General features: G+C 43.7%; 1 protein-coding gene across 1 annotated transcript in view; it reads right to left on the bottom strand.

Moving 5' to 3' along the window:
• LOC139574868 (plastin-3-like) overlaps nt 1-21,556 on the bottom strand; it is a 109,031-nt gene that overhangs the window by 6,027 nt on the left and 81,448 nt on the right. Inside the window, exon 10 of the mRNA XM_071399835.1 lies at nt 2,835-3,030. Within this exon, the coding sequence (XP_071255936.1) occupies nt 2,835-3,030 (196 nt within the window). The remainder of the gene's footprint in view (nt 1-2,834; nt 3,031-21,556) is intronic.

Raw genomic sequence — 21,556 nt, 5'->3', positions numbered from 1 at the left:
CACCACATTATGTTATTATATTTATCAGTCTTGAAACACAAAGGGCAAATGTTATTAATCAGTGACTGAAATGTCCCCCTATGTGATATTCACTTCCGGACTTGGAGACTTGGAGAGGCTCAAAGCATGGCAGAACGCCTCTCTGAATAAAGGGGCGTGGTTTTGGCTTAACTGCGTTGGGGAAAAGAAAGACGCTTCTCAGACGCATTTCACAATGAGGAGAATGAAACCAGGGCTAAGTAAGGAAGTTCAGCCCCCCTTTAAAATGAGTGTAATTCTGTTGAGAGTCAGCAGGGGGAGCTCTGTACACAGATCTACAGAGAGCAGAATTAGAGGTGTGTTTATGAGTATTTACTTATACACTCTAGACAGCATATCAGACGTCAGTTCTTCACCACGGGTACTAGGTATATCTACAGGGTACTAGGTATATCTACAGGGGTACTAGGTATATCTACAGGGGTACTAGGCCTATCTACAGGGGTACTAGGTATATCTACAGGGTACTAGGTATATCTACAGGGGTACTAGGTATATCTACAGGGGTACTAGGTATATCTACAGGGTACTAGGTATATCTACAGGGGTATTAGGTATATCTACAGGGTACTAGGCCTATCTACAGGGGTACTAGGTATATCTACAGGGGTATTAGGTATATCTACAGGGTACTAGGTATATCTACAGGGTACTAGGTATATCTACAGGGTACTAGGTATATCTACAGGGGTACTAGGTATATTTACAGGGGTACTAAGTATATCTACAGGGTACTAGGTATATCTACAGGGGTATTAGGTATATCTACAGGGGTACTAGGTATATCTACAGGGGTACTAGGTATATCTACAGGGGTACTAGGTATATCTACAGGGTACTAGGTATATCTACAGGGGTATTAGGTATATCTACAGGGGTACTAGGCCTATCTACAGGGGTACTAGGTATATCTACAGGGGTATTAGGTATATCTACAGGGGTATTAGGTATATCTACAGGGGTACTAGGTATATCTACAGGGTACTAGGTATATCTACAGGGGTACTAGGTATATCTACAGGGTACTAGGTATATCTACAGGGGTACTAGGTATATCTACAGGGGTACTAGGTATATCTACAGGGATACTAAGCCTATCTACAGGGGTACAAGGTATATCTACAGGGGTACTAGGTATATCTACAGGGGTATTAGGTATATCTACAGGGGTACTAGGTATATCTACAGGGGTATTAGGTATATCTACAGGGGTACTAGGTATATCTACAGGGTACTAGGTATATCTACAGGGGTACTAGGTATATCTACAGGGGTACTAGGTATATCTACAGGGGTACTAGGTATATCTACAGGGGTACTAGGTATATCTACAGGGGTATTAGGTATATCTACAGGGGTACTAGGTATATCTACAGGGTACTAGGTATATCTACAGGGTACTAGGTATATCTACAGGGTACTAGGTATATCTACATGGGTATTATGTATATCTACAGGGGTATTAGGTATATCTACAGGGGTACTAGGTATATCTACAGGGTCCTAGGTATATCTACAGGGGTATTAGGTATATCTACAGGGGTACTAGGTATATCTACAGGGGTATTAGGTATATCTACAGGGTACTAGGTATATCTACAGGGGTACTAGGTATATCTACAGGGGTACTAGGTATATCTACAGGGTACTAGGTATATCTACAGGGGTACTAGGTATATCTACAGGGGTACTAGGTATATCTACAGGGGTACTAAGCCTATCTACAGGGGTACTAGGCCTATCTACAGGGGTACTAGGTATATCTACAGGGTCCTAGGTATATCTACAGGGTACTAGGTATATCTACAGGGTACTAGGTATATCTACAGGGGTACTAGGTATATCTACAGGGTACTAGGTATATCTACAGGGGTACTAGGTATATCTACAGGGGTACTAGGTATATCTACAGGGGTACTAAGCCTATCTACAGGGGTACTAGGCCTATCTACAGGGGTACTAGGTATATCTACAGGGTATTAGGTATATCTACAGGGTACTAGGTATATCTACAGGGGTACTAGGTATATCTACAAGGGTACTAGGTATATCTACAGGGTCCTAGGTATATCTACAGGGGTACTAGGTATATCTACAGGGGTACTAGGTATATCTACAGGGTACTAGGTATATCTACAGGGTCCTAGGTATATCTACAGGGGTACTAGGTATATCTACAGGGGTACTAGGTATATCTACAAGGGTACTAGGTATATCTACAGGGTCCTAGGTATATCTACAGGGGTACTAGGCCTATCTACAGGGGTACTAGGTATATCTACAGGGTACTAGGTATATCTACAGGGGTACTAGGTATATCTACAAGGGTACTAGGTATATCTACAGGGTCCTAGGTATATCTACAGGGGTACTAGGTATATCTACAGGGGTACTAGGTATATCTACAGGGGTACTAGGTATATCTACAGGGTACTAGGTATATCTACAGGGGTATTAGGTATATCTACAGGGTCCTAGGTATATCTACAGGGTACTAGGCCTATCTACAGGGTACTAGGTATATCTACAGGGGTCCTAGGTATATCTACAGGGTACTAGGTATATCTACAGGGGTACTAGGTATATCTACAGGGGTATTAGGTATATCTACAGGGGTACTAGGTATATCTACAGGGGTACTAGGTATATCTACAGGGTACTAGGTATATCTACAGGGGTACTTGAGAAGAGTCATGAGACCATAGGCCTACTAGTAAAATAAGTGTGTACTTCAGGGGTACTCTGGGCAGAGCAGAATTGACTTGGTGGTACATGTATATTATATGTGTACCCACCCTCCAGTTTGGCCCAGTCCAGGTCCTGCCCCTCAGGCTTGGTGAGTGATGGGTATTTATTAAACAGGTTGGCTACGAAGGCCAGGTTGAGTTTGGGGTTTCCACTGACCACATCAGTAGGGGTCACAAACTGTCTACAGCCCAATCTGTCAGCCTGAACCAGCATATTCTCTGCCCGACGCAGGTCATCTTTCTCCTGGAGAGGGGGAAGAGAGAGCTGACAGTTATATACACAGATTTAATAAAACAACAGAGCAAACTAGAATGGTATTTGGCCCTAAACAGAGAGTACAGTGGCAGAATACCTGACCACTGTGACTGACCCAAACTTAAGGAAAGCTTTGACTATGTACAGACTCAATGAGCATAGCCTTGCTATTGAGAAAGGCCGCCGTAGGAAGACCGGGCTCTCAAGAGAAGACAGGCTATGTGCCCACTGCCCACAAAATGAGGTGGAAACTGAGCTGCACTTCCTAACTTCCTGCCAAATGTATGACCGTATTAGAGACACACATTTCCCTCAGAATACACAGATCCACAAAGAATTATAAAACAAATTCAATTTTGATAAACTCCCTTATCTATTGTGTGAAATTCCACAGTGTGCCATCACAGCAGCAAGATTTGTGACATGTTGCCACAAGAAAAGGGCAACCAGTGAAGAACAAACACAATTGTAAATACAACCTATGCTTTTTGTACTTTAACTATTTGCACATCATTACAACATTGTAACACTGCTGCTACTTTCTGTTTATTATCTATGCATAGTCACATTACAAATTACCTCGACTAACCTGTACCCCCACACATTGACTCAGTACCCCCTGTATATAGCCTCATTACTAACCTGTACCCCCACACATTGACTCAGTACCCCCTGTATATAGCCTCACTACTAACCTGTACCCCCACACATTGACTCAGTACCCCCTGTATAGAGCCTCATTACTAACCTGTACCCCCACACATTGACTCTGTACCGGTACCCCCTGTATATAGCCTCACTACTAACCTGTACCCCCACACATTGACTCTGTACCTGTACCCCTGTATATAGCCTCACTACTAACCTGTACCCCCACACATTGACTCTGTACCGGTACCCCCTGTATATAGCCTCATTACTAACCTGTACCCCCACACATTCACCTCTAGACTGTATGACCTGGTCCAGTCAGGGTTCACCTCTAGACTATATGACCTGGTCCAGTCAGGGTTCACCTCTAGACTATATGACCTGGTCCAGTCAGGGTTCACCTCTAGACTATATGACCTGGTCCAGTCAGGGTTCACCTCTAGACTATATGACCTGGTCCAGTCAGGGTTCACCTCTAGACTATATGACCTGGTCCAGTCAGGGTTCACCTCTAGACTATATGACCTGGTCCAGTCAGGGTTCACCTCTAGACTATATGACCTGGTCCAGTCAGGGTTCACCTCTAGACTATATGACCTGGTCCAGTCAGGGTTCACCTCTAGACTGTATGACCTGGTCCAGTCAGGGTTCACCTCTAGACTATATGACCTGGTCCAGTCAGGGTTCACCTCTAGACTGTATGACCTGGTCCAGTCAGGGTTCACCTCTAGACTATATGACCTGGTCCAGTCAGGGTTCACCTCTAGACTATATGACCTGGTCCAGTCAGGGTTCATTATGACATAACATTGAAGGTTGTGCAAAGTAACAGGAATATTTAGACTTAGGGATGCCACCCGTTAGATAAAATACGGAACGGTTCCATATTTCACTGAAAGAATAAACCTTTTGTTTTCGAAATTATAGTTTCCGGATTCAACCATATTAATGACCTAAGGCTTGTATTTCTGTGTGTTATTATGTTATAAAATAAGTCTATGATTTGATAGAGCAGTCTGACTGAGCGGTGGTAGGCAGCAGCAGGCTCGTAAGCATTCATTCAAACAGTCCTTTACTGCGTTTTGCCAGCAGCTCTTCGTTGTGCTTCAAGCATTGCGCTGTTTATGACTTCAAGCCTATCAACTCCCGAGATTAGGCTGGTGTAACTGATGTGAAATGGCTAGCTAGTTAGCGGGGTATGCGCTAATAGCGTTTCAAACGACATCGCTCTGAGACTTGAAGTAGTTGTTCCCCCTGCTCTGCATGGGTAACGCTGCTTCGAGGGTGGCTGTTGTCGATGTGTTCCTGGTTCGAGCCCAGGTAGCGGCGAGGAGAGGGACGGAAGCTATACTGTTACACTGGCAATACTAAAGTGCCTATAAGAACATCCAATAGTCAAAGGTATATGAAATACAAATGGTATAGAGAGAAATAGTCCTATAATTCCTATAATAACTACAACCTAAAACTTCTTACCTGGGAATATTGAAGACTCATGTTAAAAGGAACCACCAGCTTTCATATGTTCTCATGTTCTGAGCAAGGAACTTAAACGTTAGCTTTCTTACATGGCACATATTGCACTTTTACTTTCTTCTCCAACACTTTGTTTTTGCATTATTTAAACATAATTGAACATGTTTCATTATTTATTTGAGGCTAAATTTATTTTATTGATGTATTATATTAAGTTAAAATAAGTGTTCATTTAGTATTGTTGTAATTGTCATTATTACAAATAAACCAAAAAAATTGCCCGATTAATCGGCATCGCCTTTTTTGTCCTCCAATAATCGGTATCGGTATCGGCGTTGAAAAATCATAATCGGTCGACCTCTAGTTTGGACCATGTCAGTTTGTTGGTGATGTGGACATCAAGGAACATGAAGTTCTCAACCTGCTCCACTAAAGCCCCGTCGATGAGAATGGGGTCGTGCTCGGCCCTCCTTTTCCTGTAGTCCACAATCATCTCCTTTGTCTTGATCACGTTGAGGGAGAGTTGTTGTCCTGGCACCACCCGGCCAGGACTCTGACCTCCTCCCTATAGGCTGTCTCATCGTTGTAGGTGATCAGGCCTACCACTGTTGTGTCGTCTGCAAACTTAATGATGGTGTTGGAGTCGTGCCTGGCCACGCAGTCGTGGGTGAACAGGGAGTACAGGAGGGGACTGAGCACGCACCCCTGAGGGGCTCCTGTGTTGAGGATCAGCGAGGCGGATGTGTTGTTACCTATCCTTATGTAACAGTATAACTTTAAACCGTCCCCTCGCCCATACCCGGGCGCGAACCAGGGACCTTCTGCACACATCAACAACTGTCGCCCACGAAGCATCGTTACCCATCGCTCCACAAAAGCCACGGCCCTTGCAGAGCAAGGGGAAACCCTACTTCAGGTCTCAGAGCAAGTGACGTAACTGATTGAAATGCTACTAGCACGTACCCGCTAACTAGCTAGCCATTTCACATCCGTTACACTTACCACCTGGGGGTGGCTCGTCAGGAAGTCCAGGATCCAGTTGCAGAGGGAGGTGTTTAGTCCCAGGGTCCTTAGCTTAGCGATGAGCTTAGAGGGCACTATGGTGTTGAACGCTGAGCTGTAGTCAATGAATAGCCTTCTCACATAGGTGTTCCTTTTGTCCAGGTGGGAAAGGGCAGTGTGGAGTGCAATAGAGATTGCATCGTCTGTGGATCAGTTGGGGCAGTATGCAAATTGGAGTGGGTCTATGGTTTCTGGGATAATGGTGTTGATATGAGCCATGACCAGCCTTTCAAAGCACTTCATGGCTACAGACGTGAGCGCTACGGGTCGGTAGTCATTTAAATAAAATAAAATGTTATTAGTCACATACACCGAATACAAATGCTACAGGTGTAGACCTTACAGTGAAACACTTACTTACTAGCCCCTAACCAACAATGCAGTTTAAAAAAATTACAGATAAGAACAAGAGATAAAAGTAACAAGTAATTAAAGAGCAGCAGTAAAATAACAATAGCGAGACAATATACAGGGGTGTACTGGTACAGAGTCAATGTGCAGGGGCACAGGTTAGTTGAGGTAGTATGTACATGTAGGTAGAGTTATTAAAGTGACCATGCATAGATGACAACAGAAAGTAGCAGTGGTTTAAAGAGGGAAGTGGGGAGGGTGGCAATGCAAATAGCCTGGGTAGCAATTTGACTGGCTGTTCAGGAGTCTTATGGCTTGGGGGTAGAAGTTGTTTAGAAGCCTCTTGGACCTAGACTTGGCGCTCCGGTACCGATTGTCGTGCGATAGCAGAGAGAACAGTCTATAACTAGGGTGGCTGGAGTCTTTGACAATTTTTAGGGCCTCAGTGTTTTCAGGTTACCTTAGGGTTCTTGAGGCACTATGGTGGTCTGCTTAAAACATGTTGGTATTACAGATTCGGACAGGGAGGTTGAAAATGTCAGTGAAGACACTTGCCAGATGATCAGCACATGCTCGTAGTACACGTCCTGGTAATCAGTCTGGCCCTGCGGCCTTGTGAATGTTGACCTGTTTAAAGGTCTTACTCACATCGGCTGCGGAGAGCGTGATCACACAGTCTTCCGGAACAGCTGGTGCTCTCATGCATGTTTCAGTGTTATTTGCCTCGAAGCTAGCATAGAAGTAGTTTAGATCATCTGGTAGGCTTGTGTCACTGGGCAGCTCTCGGCTGTGCTTCCCCTTGTAGTCTGTAATGTTTGCAAGCCCTGCCACATCCGACGAGCATCAGAGTCATTGTAGTACGATCGATCTTAGTCCTGTACTGACGCTTTGCCTGTTTGATAATTCGTCGGAGGGCACTTATTATACACTTATTGATGAATCCAATGACTGATGTGGTGTACTCCTCAATGCCATCAGAAGAATCCCTGAACATGTTCCAGTCTGTGATAGCAAAACAGTCCTGTAGTTTAGCATCTGCTTCATCTGACCACTTTCTTATTGACCGAGTCACTGGTGCTTCCTGCTTTAATTTTTGCTTGTAAGCAGGAATCAGGAGGATAGTATTATGGTCAGATTTTCCAGATGTAGGGCGAGGGAGAGCTTTGTACGCGTCTCTGTGTGTGGAGTAGAGGTGGTCCAGTGTTTTTTTCCTTCTGGTTGCACATTTAACATGCTGATAGAAAACAGATTTAAGTTTCCCTGCATTAAAGTCCCTGACTACTAGGAGCGCCGCCTCTGTGTGAGCGTTTTCTTGTTTGCTTATGGCGGAATACAGCTCATGCAATGCTGTCTTAGTGCCAGCTTCTGACTGTGGTGGTATGTAAACAACTACAAAAAAATAACGATAAACTCTCTAGGTAGGTAGTGTGGTCTACAGCTTATCATGAGATACTCTACCTCCGGCGAGCAATAGCTCTGCATCACTAAGGAATTATCATGGTCCACACACATCCACACAGTCGTGAAGAGGGCACGACAGCGCCTCTTCACCATCAGGAGGCTGAAAAGATTTGGCCCTCAAATCCTCAAAAAGTTCTACAGCTGCACCATTGACAGCATCTTGACTGGCTGCATCACTGCCTGGTATGGCAACTACTGTACATCACTGGGGCCGAGCTCCCTGTCATCCAGGACCTCTATACCAGGCGGTGTCAGAGGACGGCCCTAAAAATGGTCAAAGACTCCAGCCACCCTAGTCATAGACTGTTCTCTCTGCTACCGCACGGCAAGCGGTACCGGAGCGCCAAGTCTAGGTCCAAGAGGCTTCTAATCAGCTTCTACCCCCCAAGCCATAAGACTCCTGAACATCTAATCAAATGGCTACTCAGACTATTTGCATTGCCCCCGAACCCCCTCTTTTACGCTGCTGCTACTCTGTTATTATCTATGCATAGTCACTTTAATAACTCTACCTACATGTACATATTACCTCAATTACCTTGACTAACCGGTGCCCCGCACATTGACTCTGTACCGGTACCCTCTGTGTATATAGCCCTGCTATTGTTATTTTACTGCTGCTCTTTAATTATTTGTTACTTTTTTTCATATTTATTATTATTATTAATATTTTATTTTAGGTACACCACATCAGCTCAACAAGCTGGCATAGTGGCATAACGTTATCAATAAACAGCTCAACAAGCTGGCATAGTGGCATAACATTATCAATAAACAGTACAACAAGCTGGCATAGTGGCATAACGTTATCAATAAACAGCTCAACAAGCTGGCATAGTGGCATAACGTTATCAATAAACAGGACAACAAGCTGGCATAGTGGCATAACGTTATCAATAAACAGGACAACAAGCTGGCATAGTGGCATAACGTTATCAATAAACAGTACAACAAGCTGGCATAGTGGCATAACGTTATCAATAAACAGTACAACAAGCTGGCATAGTGGCATAACGTTATCAATAAACAGCTCAACAAGCTGGCATAGTGGCATAACGTTATCAATAAACAGTACAACAAGCTGGCATAGTGGCATAACGTTATCAATAAACAGGACAACAAGCTGGCATAGTGGCATAACGTTATCAATAAACAGCTCAACAAGCTGGCATAGTGGCATAACGTTATCAATAAACAGTACAACAAGCTGGCATAGTGGCATAACGTTATCAATAAACAGCTCAACAAGCTGGCATAGTGGCATAACGTTATCAATAAACAGGACAACAAGCTGGCATAGTGGCATAACGTTATCAATAAACAGCTCAACAAGCTGGCATAGTGGCATAACGTTATCAATAAACAGGACAACAAGCTGGCATAGTGGCATAACGTTATCAATAAACAGGACAACAAGCTGGCATAGTGGCATAACGTTATCAATAAACAGCTCAACAAGCTGGCATAGTGGCATAACATTATCAATAAACAGTACAACAAGCTGGCATAGTGGCATAACGTTATCAATAAACAGTACTACAAGCTGGCATAGTGGCATAACGTTATCAATAAACAGCTCAACAAGCTGGCATAGTGGCATAACATTATCAATAAACAGGACAACAAGCTGGCATAGTGGCATAACGTTATCAATAAACAGGACAACAAGCTGGCATAGTGGCATAACATTATCAATAAACAGCTCAACAAGCTGGCATAGTGGCATAACGTTATCAATAAACAGCTCAACAAGCTGGCATAGTGGCATAACATTATCAATAAACAGTACAACAAGCTGGCATAGTGGCATAACGTTATCAATAAACAGTACTACAAGCTGGCATAGTGGCATAACGTTATCAATAAACAGCTCAACAAGCTGGCATAGTGGCATAACATTATCAATAAACAGGACAACAAGCTGGCATAGTGGCATAACGTTATCAATAAACAGGACAACAAGCTGGCATAGTGGCATAACGTTATCAATAAACAGGACAACAAGCTGGCATAGTGGCATAACGTTATCAATAAACAGGACAACAAGCTGGCATAGTGGCATAACGTTATCAATAAACAGGACAACAAGCTGGCATAGTGGCATAACGTTATCAATAAACAGCTCAACAAGCTGGCATAGTGGCATAACGTTATCAATAAACAGCTCAACAAGCTGGCATAGTGGCATAACGTTATCAATAAACAGTACAACAAGCTGGCATAGTGGCATAAAAGTTATCAATAAACAGGACAACAAGCTGGCATAGTGGCATAACGTTATCAATAAACAGGACAACAAGCTGGCATAGTGGCATAACGTTATCAATAAACAGCTCAACAAGCTGGCATAGTGGCATAACGTTATCAATAAACAGCTCAACAAGCTGGCATAGTGGCATAACGTTATCAATAAACAGTACAACAAGCTGGCATAGTGGCATAACGTTATCAATAAACAGGACAACAAGCTGGCATAGTGGCATAACGTTATCAATAAACAGCTCAACAAGCTGGCATAGTGGCATAACGTTATCAATAAACAGTACAACAAGCTGGCATAGTGGCATAACATTATCAATAAACAGGACAACAAGCTGGCATAGTGGCATAACGTTATCAATAAACAGCTCAACAAGCTGGCATAGTGGCATAACGTTATCAATAAACAGCTCAACAAGCTGGCATAGTGGCATAACGTTATCAATAAACAGGACAACAAGCTGGCATAGTGGCATAACGTTATCAATAAACAGGAAAAGGACTGTTCTGTTTCATACCACACTGCAACGCATAGACTTCAAAACAATGAGCTATTTGCTGAAGTCTTAGTGGCTAGAGCAACAGACACAACAAAGGACCAGAGGCAGAGCTGAATGAACGTTGTGACTGGAATCATCTGGGGCTCTGAGGGTAGAGCTACAGAGACAGAGCTGACTGGAATCATCTGGGGCTCTGAGGGTAGAGCTACAGAGACAGAGCTGACTGGAATCATCTGGTGCTCTGAGGGTAGAGCTACAGAGACAGAGCTGACTGGAATCATCTGGTGCTCTGAGGGTAGAGCTACAGAGACAGAGCTGACTGGAATCATCTGGTGCTCTGAGGGTAGAGCTACAGAGACAGAGCTGACTGGAATCATCTGGTGCTCTGAGGGTAGAGCTACAGAGACAGAGCTGACTGGAATCATCTGGGGCTCTGAGGGTAGAGCTACAGAGACAGAGCTGACTGGAATCACCTGGGGCTCTGAGGGTAGAGCTACAGAGACAGAGCTGACTGGAATCATCTGGTGCTCTGAGGGTAGAGCTACAGAGACAGAGCTGACTGGAATCATCTGGTGCTCTGAGGGTAGAGCTACAGAGACAGAGCTGACTGGAATCATCTGGGGCTCTGAGGGTAAAGCTACAGAGACAGAGCTGACTGGAATCATCTGGTGCTCTGAGGGTAGAGCTACAGAGACAGAGCTGACTGGAATCACCTGGGGCTCTGAGGGTAGAGCTACAGAGACAGAGCTGACTGGAATCACCTGGGGCTCTGAGGGTAGAGCTACAGAGACAGAGCTGACTGGAATCACCTGGGGCTCTGAGGGTAGAGCTACAGAGACAGAGCTGACTGGAATCACCTGGTGCTCTGAGGGTAGAGCTACAGAGACAGAGCTGACTGGAATCATCTGGTGCTCTGAGGGTAGAGCTACAGAGACAGAGCTGACTGGAATCATCTGGTGCTCTGAGGGTAGAGCTACAGAGACAGAGCTGACTGGAATCACCTGGGGCTCTGAGGGTAAAGCTACAGAGACAGAGCTGACTGGAATCATCTGGTGCTCTGAGGGTAGAGCTACAGAGACAGAGCTGACTGGAATCATCTGGGGCTCTGAGGGTAGAGCTACAGAGACAGAGCTGACTGGAATCACCTGGGGCTCTGAGGGTAGAGCTACAGAGACAGAGCTGACTGGAATCATCTGGGGCTCTGAGGGTAGAGCTACAGAGACAGAGCTGACTGGAATCATCTGGGGCTCTGAGGGTAGAGCTACAGAGACAGAGCTGACTGGAATCACCTGGGGCTCTGAGGGTAGAGCTACAGAGACAGAGCTGACTGGAATCATCTGGGGCTCTGAGGGTAGAGCTACAGAGACAGAGCTGACTGGAATCACCTGGGGCTCTGAGGGTAGAGCTACAGAGACAGAGCTGACTGGAATCATCTGGGACTCTGAGGGTAGAGCTACAGAGTCAGAGCTGACTGGAATCATCTGGGGCTCTGAGGGTAGAGCTACAGAGACAGAGCTGACTGGAATCATCTGGGGCTCTGAGGGTAGAGCTACAGAGACAGAGCTGACTGGAATCATCTGGGGCTCTGAGGGTAGAGCTACAGAGACAGAGCTGACTGGAATCATCTGGGGCTCTGAGGGTAGAGCTACAGAGACAGAGCTGACTGGAATCACCTGGGGCTCTGAGGGTAGAGCTACAGAGACAGAGCTGACTGGAATCATCTGGGGCTCTGAGGGTAGAGCTACAGCAGCTGTGAAGGGCCATTACTATATTACAGTCCTACAGAAGCTCTCTAAATCCCCCCCCCACACACACACACACACACACACACACACACACACACACACACACACACACACACACACACACACACACACACACCCACACACACACACACACACACATTACTCAGTGATGCGAAACAGTGTTCTATCTGTTACCAAGTGCCAAGAGCTCTTTAAAATACAGGAAACGTTATTTTTCCTCCTGTCTCTCCGTCTCCTTTCTTCATGTCTCTCCCTGTCTCATTCCCTCTCTCCTTTCTTCCTGTCTCATTCCCTCTCTCCTTTCTTCATGTCTCTCCCTGTCTCATTCCCTCTCTCCTTTCTTCATGTCTCATCCCCTCTCTCCTTTCTTCATGTCTCTCCCTGTCTCATTCCCTCTCTCCTTTCTTCATGTCTCTCCCTGTCTCATTCCCTCTCTCCTTTCTTCATGTCTCATTCCCTCTCTCCTTTCTTCATGTCTCTCCCTGTCTCATTCCCTCTCTCCTTTCTTCATGTCTCTCCCTGTCTCATTCCCTCTCTCCTTTCTTCATGTCTCATTCCCTCTCTCCTTTCTTCATGTCTCTCCCTGTCTCATTTCCTCTCTCCTTTCTTCATGTCTCTCCCTGTCTCATTACCTCTCTCCTTTCTTCATGTCTCATTCCCTCTCTCCTTTCTTCATGTCTCTCCCTGTCTCATTCCCTCTCTCCTTTCTTCATGTCTCTCCCTGTCTCATTCCCTCTCTCCTTTCTTCATGTCTCTCCCTGTCTCATTACCTCTCTCCTTTCTTCATGTCTCATTCCCTCTCTCCTTTCTTCATGTCTCTCCCTGTCTCATTCCCTCTCTCCTTTCTTCATGTCTCTCCCTGTCTCATTCCCCCTCTCCTTTCTTCATGTCTCTCCATGTCTCATTCCCTCTCTCCTTTCTTCATCATGTCTTTCCCTGTCTCATTCCCTTTTTCCTTTCTTCATGTCTCTCCCTGTCTCATTCCCTCTCTCCTTTCTTCATGTCTCTTCCTGTCTCATTCCCTCTCTCCTTTTTCATCATATCTCTTCCTGTCTCATTCCCTCTCTCCTTTCTCCATGTCTTTCCCTGTCTCATTCTCTCTCTCCTTTCTTCATGTCTCTTCCTGTCTTCATGTCTCTCCCTGTCTCATTCCTTCTCTCCTTTCTTCCCTCCTATCTCTCTATCTCTCCCTCCTTCCTATCTCTCTCTCTCTCTGTCACCATCTCCCTCCCATCTCCCCCTCCCTCAGTCCCATCATTCTCTCGATCACCCTCCCTTCTCCCCCGTACGTCAGTCCCATCTCTCTCTCCCTCCCACTCTCTCTCTGCCAGGTCTTTCCAGGAAGTGTTCCCAGCTTACGTGCTCTGCTGAATCATGTACTGAGCCTTGCCCTCTGATTGGCTACATGTACAGGAGACCTGCTCTCTGATTGGATAATAGACAACAAAGGAGCAGTAGCTCATTATGGGTCTGATTGTGTAACACAGGAAATGAGGCACTTCACGTGTTGACCATGCCAGAAGAAGAAAGGCAGGAGGACTCAGTCCTGGAATAAGGAGGGGTTTGATTTTCAAAGTCTCTCAGTTTAGCATCTTTTATGTTCAAGTTGGGTTCACATGAACTCTACAGTCAGTTGGGTTGACATGAACTCTACAGTAAGTTGGGTTGACATGAACTCTACAGTAAGTTGGGTTGACATGAACTCTACAGTAAGTTGGGTTCACATGAACTCTACAGTAAGTTGGGTACACATGAACTCTACAGTAAGTTGGGTACACATGAACTCTACAGTAAGTTGGGTTGACATGAACTCTACAGTAAGTTGGGTACACATGAACTCTACAGTAAGTTGGGTACACATGAACTCTACAGTAAGTTGGGTTCACATGAACTCTACAGTAAGTTGGGTTCACATGAACTCTACAGTAAGTTGGGTACACATGAACTCTACAGTCAGTTGGGTTGACATGAACTCTACAGTAAGTTGGGTTGACATGAACTCTACAGTAAGTTGGGTTCACATGAACTCTACAGTAAGTTGGGTTGACATGAACTCTACAGTAAGTTGGGTTGACATGAACTCTACAGTAAGTTGGGTTGACATGAACTCTACAGTAAGTTGGGTACACATGAACTCTACAGTAAGTTGGGTTGACATGAACTCTACAGTAAGTTGGGTACACATGAACTCTACAGTAAGTTGGGTTCACATGAACTCTACAGTAAGTTGGGTACACATGAACTCTACAGTAAGTTGGGTTGACATGAACTCTACAGTAAGTTGGGTTGACATGAACTCTACAGTAAGTTGGGTACACATGAACTCTACAGTAAGTTGGGTTGACATGAACTCTACAGTAAGTTGGGTTCACATGAACTCTACAGTAAGTTGGGTTCACATGAACTCTACAGTAAGTTGGGTTCACATGAACTCTACAGTAAGTTGGGTACACATGAACTCTACAGTAAGTAGGGTTCACATGAACTCTACAGTAAGTTGGGTTCACATGAACTCTACAGTAAGTTGGGTTCACATGAACTCTACAGTAAGTTGGGTTGACATGAACTCTACAGTAAGTTGGGTTGACATGAACTCTACAGTAAGTTGGGTTGACATGAACTCTACACTAAGTTGGGTTGACATGAACTCTACAGTAAGTTGGGTACACATGAACTCTACAGTAAGTTGGGTTGACATGAACTCTACAGTAAGTTGGGTACACATGAACTCTACAGTAAGTTGGGTTGACATGAACTCTACAGTAAGTTGGGTACACATGAACTCTACAGTAAGTTGGGTTGACATGAACTCTACAGTAAGTTGGGTTGACATGAACTCTACAGTAAGTTGGGTACACATGAACTCTACAGTAAGTTGGGTTGACATGAACTCTACAGTAAGTTGGGTTGACATGAACTCTACAGTAAGTTGGGTTCACATGAACTCTACAGTAAGTTGGGTTCACATGAACTCTACAGTAAGTTGGGTTCACATGAACTCTACAGTAAGTTGGGTACACATGAACTCTACAGTAAGTTGGGTTCACATGAACTCTACAGTAAGTTGGGTTCACATGAACTCTACAGTAAGTTGGGTTCACATGAACTCTACAGTAAGTTGGGTTCACATGAACTCTACAGTAAGTTGGGTTCACATGAACTCTACAGTAAGTTGGGTTGACATGAACTCTACAGTAAGTTGGGTTCACATGAACTCTACAGTAAGTTGGGTTCACATGAACTCTACAGTAAGTTGGGTACACATGAACTCTACAGTAAGTTGGGTAAACATGAACTCTACAGTAAGTTGGGTTGACATGAACTCTACAGTAAGTTGGGTACACATGAACTCTACAGTAAGTTGGGTACACATGAACTCTACAGTAAGTTGGGTTCACATGAACTCTACAGTAAGTTGGGTTGACATGAACTCTACAGTAAGTTGGGTTGACATGCACTCTACAGTAAGTTGGGTTCACATGAACTCTACAGTAAGTTGGGATGACATGCACTCTACAGTAAGTTGGGTTCACATGAACTCTACAGTAAGTTGGGTTGACATGAACTCTACAGTAAGTTGGGTACACATGAACTCTACAGTAAGTTGGGTTGACATGAACTCAACAGTAAGTTGGGTTGACATGAACTCTACAGTAAGTTGGGTTCACATGAACTCTACAGTAAGTTGGGTTGACATGAACTCTACAGTAAGTTGGGTACACATGAACTCTACAGTAAGTTGGGTTGACATGAACTCTACAGTAAGTTGGGTTGACATGAACTCTACAGTAAGTTGGGTTGACATGAACTCTACAGTAAGTTGGGTTCACATGAACTCTACAGTAAGTTGGGTTCACATGAACTCTACAGTAAGTTGGGTTCACATGAACTCTACAGTAAGTTGGGTTCACATGAACTCTACAGTAAGTTGGGTTGACATGAACTCTACAGTAAGTTGGGATGACATGCACTCTACAGTAAGTTGGGTTCACATGAACTCTACAGTAAGTTGGGTTGACATGAACTCTACAGTAAGTTGGGTTGACATGAACTCTACAGTAAGTTGGGTTCACATGAACTCTACAGTAAGTTGGGTACACATGAACTCTACAGTAAGTTGGGTAAACATGAACTCTACAGTAAGTTGGGTTGACATGAACTCTACAGTAAGTTGGGTACACATGAACTCTACAGTAAGTTGGGTACACATGAACTCTACAGTAAGTTGGGTTCACATGAACTCTACAGTAAGTTGGGTTGACATGAACTCTACAGTAAGTTGGGTTGACATGCACTCTACAGTAAGTTGGGTTCACATGAACTCTACAGTAAGTTGGGTTGACATGAACTCTACAGTAAGTTGGGTTCACATGAACTCTACAGTAAGTTGGGTTGACATGAACTCTACAGTAAGTTGGGTACACATGAACTCTACAGTAAGTTGGGTTGACATGAACTCAACAGTAAGTTGGGTTGACATGAACTCTACAGTAAGTTGGGTTCACATGAACTCTACAGTAAGTTGGGTTGACATGAACTCTACAGTAAGTTGGGTACACATGAACTCTACAGTAAGTTGGGTTGACATGAACTCTACAGTAAGTTGGGTTGACATGAACTCTACAGTAAGTTGGGTTGACATGAACTCTACAGTAAGTTGGGTTCACATGAACTCTACAGTAAGTTGGGTTCACATGAACTCTACAGTAAGTTGGGTTCACATGAACTCTACAGTAAGTTGGGTTCACATGAACTCTACAGTAAGTTGGGTTGACATGAACTCTACAGTAAGTTGGGATGACATGCACTCTACAGTAAGTTGGGTTCACATGAACTCTACAGTAAGTTGGGTTGACATGAACTCTACAGTAAGTTGGGTTCACATGAACTCTACAGTAAGTTGGGTTGACATGAACTCTACAGTAAGTTGGGTTCACATGAACTCTACAGTAAGTTGGGTTGACATGAACTCTACAGTAAGTTGGGTTGACATGAACTCTACAGTAAGTTGGGTACACATGAACTCTACAGTAAGTTGGGTTGACATGAACTCTACAGTAAGTTGGGTTCACATGAACTCTACAGTAAGTTGGGTACACATAAACTCTACAGTCAGTTGGGTTGACATGAACTCTACAGTAAGTTGGGTTGACATGAACTCTACAGTAAGTTGGGTTCACATGAACTCTACAGTAAGTTGGGTACACATGAACTCTACAGTAAGTTGGGTAAACATGAACTCTACAGTAAGTTGGGTTGACATGAACTCTACAGTAAGTTGGGTTCACATGAACTCTACAGTAAGTTGGGTACACATGAACTCTACAGTCAGTTGGGTTCACATGAACTCTACAGTAAGTTGGGTTGACATGAACTCTACAGTAAGTTGGGTTGACATGCACTCTACAGTAAGTTGGGTTCACATGAACTCTACAGTAAGTTGGGTTGACATGAACTCTACAGTAAGTTGGGTTCACATGAACTCTACAGTAAGTTGGGTTGACATGAACTCTACAGTAAGTTGGGTACACATGAACTCTACAGTAAGTTGGGTTGACATGAACTCAACAGTAAGTTGGGTTGACATGAACTCTACAGTAAGTTGGGTTCACATGAACTCTACAGTAAGTTGGGTTGACATGAACTCTACAGTAAGTTGGGTACACATGAACTCTACAGTAAGTTGGGTTGACATGAACTCTACAGTAAGTTGGGTTGACATGAACTCTACAGTAAGTTGGGTTGACATGAACTCTACAGTAAGTTGGGTTCACATGAACTCTACAGTAAGTTGGGTTCACATGAACTCTACAGTAAGTTGGGTTCACATGAACTCTACAGTAAGTTGGGTTCACATGAACTCTACAGTAAGTTGGGTTGACATGAACTCTACAGTAAGTTGGGATGACATGCACTCTACAGTAAGTTGGGTTCACATGAACTCTACAGTAAGTTGGGTTGACATGAACTCTACAGTAAGTTGGGTTGACATGAACTCTACAGTAAGTTGGGTTCACATGAACTCTACAGTAAGTTGGGTACACATGAACTCTACAGTAAGTTGGGTAAACATGAACTCTACAGTAAGTTGGGTTGACATGAACTCTACAGTAAGTTGGGTACACATGAACTCTACAGTAAGTTGGGTACACATGAACTCTACAGTAAGTTGGGTTCACATGAACTCTACAGTAAGTTGGGTTGACATGAACTCTACAGTAAGTTGGGTTGACATGCACTCTACAGTAAGTTGGGTTCACATGAACTCTACAGTAAGTTGGGTTGACATGAACTCTACAGTAAGTTGGGTTCACATGAACTCTACAGTAAGTTGGGTTGACATGAACTCTACAGTAAGTTGGGTACACATGAACTCTACAGTAAGTTGGGTTGACATGATCTCAACAGTAAGTTGGGTTGACATGAACTCTACAGTAAGTTGGGTTCACATGAACTCTACAGTAAGTTGGGTTGACATGAACTCTACAGTAAGTTGGGTCCACATGAACTCTACAGTAAGTTGGGTTGACATGAACTCTACAGTAAGTTGGGTTGACATGAACTCTACAGTAAGTTGGGTTGACATGAACTCTACAGTAAGTTGGGTTCACATGAACTCTACAGTAAGTTGGGTTCACATGAACTCTACAGTAAGTTGGGTTCACATGAACTCTACAGTAAGTTGGGTTCACATGAACTCTACAGTAAGTTGGGTTGACATGAACTCTACAGTAAGTTGGGATGACATGCACTCTACAGTAAGTTGGGTTCACATGAACTCTACAGTAAGTTGGGTTGACATGAACTCTACAGTAAGTTGGGTTCACATGAACTCTACAGTAAGTTGGGTTGACATGAACTCTACAGTAAGTTGGGTACACATGAACTCTACAGTAAGTTGGGTTGACATGAACTCTACAGTAAGTTGGGTTGACATGAACTCTACAGTAAGTTGGGTTGACATGAACTCTACAGTAAGTTGGGTTCACATGAACTCTACAGTAAGTTGGGTTCACATGAACTCTACAGTAAGTTGGGTACACATGAACTCTACAGTAAGTTGGGTTCACATGAACTCTACAGTAAGTTGGGTTGACATGAACTCTACAGTAAGTTGGGTTGACATGCACTCTACAGTAAGTTGGGTTCACATGAACTCTACAGTAAGTTGGGTTGACATGAACTCTACAGTAAGTTGGGTTCACATGAACTCTACAGTAAGTTGGGTTGACATGAACTCTACAGTAAGTTGGGTACACATGAACTCTACAGTAAGTTGGGTTGACATGATCTCAACAGTAAGTTGGGTTGACATGAACTCTACAGTAAGTTGGGTTCACATGAACTCTACAGTAAGTTGGGTTGACATGAACTCTACAGTAAGTTGGGTACACATGAACTCTACAGTAAGTTGGGTTGACATGAACTCTACAGTAAGTTGGGTTGACATGAACTCTACAGTAAGTTGGGTTGACATGAACTCTACAGTAAGTTGGGTTCACATGAACTCTACAGTAAGTTGGGTTCACATGAACTCTACAGTAAGTTGGGTTCACATGAACTCTACAGTAAGTTGGGTTCACATGAACTCTACAGTAAGTTGGGTTCACATGAACTCTACAGTAAGTTGGGTTGACATGAACTCTACAGTAAGTTGGGTACACATGAACTCTACAGTAAGTTGGGTTGACATGAACTCTACAGTAAGTTGGGTTGACATGAACTCTACAGTAAGTTGGGTTGACATGAACTCTACAGTAAGTTGGGTTCACATGAACTCTACAGTAAGTTGGGTTCACATGAACTCTACAGTAAGTTGGGTTCACATGAACTCTACAGTAAGTTGGGTTCACATGAACTCTACAGTAAGTTGGGTTGACATGAACTCTACAGTAAGTTGGGTTGACATGCACTCTACAGTAAGTTGGGTTCACATGAACTCTACAGTAAGTTGGGTTGACATGAACTCTACAGTAAGTTGGGTTCACATGAACTCTACAGTAAGTTGGGTTGACATGAACTCTACAGTAAGTTGGGTACACATGAACTCTACAGTAAGTTGGGTTGACATGAACTCAACAGTAAGTTGGGTTGACATGAACTCTACAGTAAGTTGGGTTCACATGAACTCTACAGTAAGTTGGGTTGACATGAACTCTACAGTAAGTTGGGTACACATGAACTCTACAGTCAGTTGGGTTCACATGAACTCTACAGTAAGTTGGGTTGACATGAACTCTACAGTAAGTTGGGTTGACATGCACTCTACAGTAAGTTGGGTTCACATGAACTCTACAGTAAGTTGGGTTGACATGAACTCTACAGTAAGTTGGGTTCACATGAACTCTACAGTAAGTTGGGTTGACATGAACTCTACAGTAAGTTGGGTACACATGAACTCTACAGTAAGTTGGGTTGACATGAACTCAACAGTAAGTTGGGTTGACATGAACTCTACAGTAAGTTGGGTTCACATGAACTCTACAGTAAGTTGGGTTGACATGAACTCTACAGTAAGTTGGGTACACATGAACTCTACAGTAAGTTGGGTTGACATGAACTCTACAGTAAGTTGGGTTGACATGAACTCTACAGTAAGTTGGGTTGACATGAACTCTACAGTAAGTTGGGTTCACATGAACTCTACAGTAAGTTGGGTTCACATGAACTCTACAGTAAGTTGGGTTCACATGAACTCTACAGTAAGTTGGGTTCACATGAACTCTACAGTAAGTTGGGTTGACATGAACTCTACAGTAAGTTGGGATGACATGCACTCTACAGTAAGTTGGGTTCACATGAACTCTACAGTAAGTTGGGTTGACATGAACTCTACAGTAAGTTGGGTTGACATGAACTCTACAGTAAGTTGGGTTCACATGAACTCTACAGTAAGTTGGGTACACATGAACTCTACAGTAAGTTGGGTAAACATGAACTCTACAGTAAGTTGGGTTGACATGAACTCTACAGTAAGTTGGGTACACA

This window comes from Salvelinus alpinus, chromosome 4 (genome assembly GCF_045679555.1).
Source record: "Salvelinus alpinus chromosome 4, SLU_Salpinus.1, whole genome shotgun sequence".
In the NCBI taxonomy this organism is placed as follows: Eukaryota; Metazoa; Chordata; class Actinopteri; order Salmoniformes; family Salmonidae; genus Salvelinus; species Salvelinus alpinus.
The sequence above is the reverse complement of the archived record's forward strand: the minus strand, read 5'-3'. Positions and strand labels throughout refer to the sequence as shown.